The sequence below is a fragment of the Alosa pseudoharengus genome, unplaced genomic scaffold (genome assembly GCF_046254945.1).
Source record: "Alosa pseudoharengus isolate Yale_2024_CS ecotype anadromous, Long Island Sound unplaced genomic scaffold, YU_APseudo_1.1 YU_APseudo_1.1_scf_21, whole genome shotgun sequence".
Lineage (NCBI taxonomy): Eukaryota > Metazoa > Chordata > Actinopteri > Clupeiformes > Clupeidae > Alosa > Alosa pseudoharengus.
The window spans coordinates 31,415,018-31,417,517 of record NW_027468674.1 but is presented as its reverse complement, the minus strand read 5'-3'; the positions used below and the strand labels follow the sequence as shown (position 1 = coordinate 31,417,517).

Here is a 2,500-nt window from a genome sequence, read left to right as displayed (position 1 = left end):
GGAAGGTGAATATGTGCAGCAGAAACTACAGGCTGAAGAGATGTGCTGCTGGAGGCATCCCAAAGAGCAGAGGAGAGAGAGCGCAAAAGAGAGTGAATGGCACACTTCCTGCTATTGAAAGGAGAGCTTAACACGGGAAACCCTAACAGAGCCCAGTCAGCAGATACAGATACAGACACACAGACAGACACACACACACACACACACACACAGGATGCCCACATACACACACAAACACACACTTCTGACAGAAAGGACATGATATATTAGCTCAATAGAGCCTACAGAGTCAGCAAACATACACACACAGACAGGAAATGATGGTGTCCCCCAAAATTCAATATTGACAAACATCAACAACTTGTTCACAAAGAAAACATACACACAAACACACACAGACCGGTTGATGTACTCCCAAAGACCAAATTACCATATTAAAACCCAGACAAGTTTTATCCACATTTTAAATCACACACAGGAATAACATATCCTCTCTCTCACACACACACACACACACACACACACACACACACACACACACACACACACACACACACACACACACACACACACACACACACATTCACTCACTTATCCCTGATCCAAGCAGAAAAACAGTTTTGACTCACAGCTAAAAGCAGGAAACTCACTTTCTGCTATCCAAAACATCTGAACATTTGTGTGTGTGTGTGTGTGTGTGCCAGCATACCCTGTCAACTCAAGGTCAACTCAGATTGAAACAGTCTTTCTGTGTCCGTACGTGTGTGTGTGTGTATGTATGTGTGTGTGTGTGTGGAAGTTGTGGTCAGGCTTATGTGTGGTTGCATAGGTTTTTCCAAAAAACACATACACACACACACACACACACACACTCACCTGTTGCGGTGGTCGTCTCCCTCGGTGAGTGTGTTCTCGATGCCGCTGTCCGTCTCCACGTCCTCGTGCAGCTCAGGGGGAGCGAGCGCGCCCGTGTCCTCATCTGTGAACGTCTCGCACTCGCTGTAGGCACTCTCCGAGCCCAGGTACACACTGTCCGACACCTCGGCCTGCTACGCACACACACACACACAAATTATAAGCACACACAGAAACTACAAAAACATGTTTTTTCTATGCCAAGAGATCACAGAATCATGTGTCATGACCAAACATGGGGTCCAGACACAGTTAATACAACAGTCTGAGCATGACTATGAAACTATACCTGATTCAAGTAACACGGACAGAAATGTAGTATTATGGACACAAGTATTTTTTTGGGAGGAACTTGCGTCGGAATGGAGTAGAGTGTAGAGTGTGTGTGTGTGTGTGTGTGTGTGGCCAGTGAGGAGTGTGTACTTGAGTGTCGGCGGTTAGCGCTACAACAAAGCTAGTCTGTTTGAATGGCACACTCACACCGCCTCATTTCTTTTCCATTTTCCCCGTTTAGGCTTAAGCTGTGATGGAAGTAAGCTTTCCCGTCAGAGTTTCTACTGCCCCCTCATACACCCACAACACTCATACACACACAGCAGCTTTGGAGCGCACACACACATACACAAACACAGACACACACATACACAGGGGCTTTGGAGAACACACACACACACACACACACACACACACACACACACACACACACACACACACACACACGCACACACACGCACACACACACACGCTATGGAACACACACACACACACACACACACACACATACACAGACACACACATACACAGGGGCTTTGGAGAACACACACACACACACACACACGCACACACACACACGCTATGGAACACACACACACACACACACATACACACACACACACACACACACAAACACACAATGGAAAGACTAATACTGTATGATGAATGATTAACACTCTAAGCAGTAAAACCTGATGAGACATTATGATCTGACATGTTACGTAAACACAAGCACACAAACGCCCATCACACCAGGACTGGACATTATAAAAAAGTCAAAATAGAACACCAAAAAAAGACTTCATACACCGCTGTTATGATCTGATCGGATCTGTTACAATCTAGTCCAACAGACTAAACTAGTCTAGCTGCCAATCCCAGCCCTGGGCTCTCATTTGGGTCATCAGTCTAACCAAGTTACCATAACGATGACCTTCTGGACTCCACTGTTCCATGACAGACATGAAAATGTTTATATGTGATGTTTTACACTGTGCCATAGAGACTTATACAATAAACAGTATACTCCCACCACAGGCATAATACACTTTAAACACAGACAAAAAACAACAACAGATAGCAGTTTGTGTAGTACAAAACAACAAAAACTAAAACAAGAATAATCCGCTTATTCATCCTAATCCATGTAGTGACAAGAGAACCATGTACCCAAGGCAGGAAAGTCATTCATATCAATATCCATTTCCAACCAAGTTAAACCTGCCACAGTTAACCACCCTACCAGTCCCATTTGGCTACAGAGCCTGGTCACGGAGCCACACCTGACGACCCAATGGGCCCTGTTGTGCAG

The 2,500-nt window shown here is 45.2% G+C and overlaps 1 protein-coding gene across 4 annotated transcripts in view; it reads right to left on the bottom strand.

The window, feature by feature from the left end:
* The window catches only part of rab11fip3 (RAB11 family interacting protein 3 (class II)), a 28,478-nt gene that overhangs the window by 11,497 nt on the left and 14,481 nt on the right, over positions 1–2,500 (bottom strand). For 3 of the 4 annotated variants that reach the window (XM_076298619.1, XM_076298621.1, XM_076298622.1), the window contains one exon: positions 877–1,049. In XM_076298619.1, coding sequence (XP_076154734.1) covers positions 877–1,049 — 173 coding nt within the window. The remainder of the gene's footprint in view (positions 1–876; positions 1,050–2,500) is intronic. The other variant, XM_076298620.1, reaches the window with a different exon arrangement.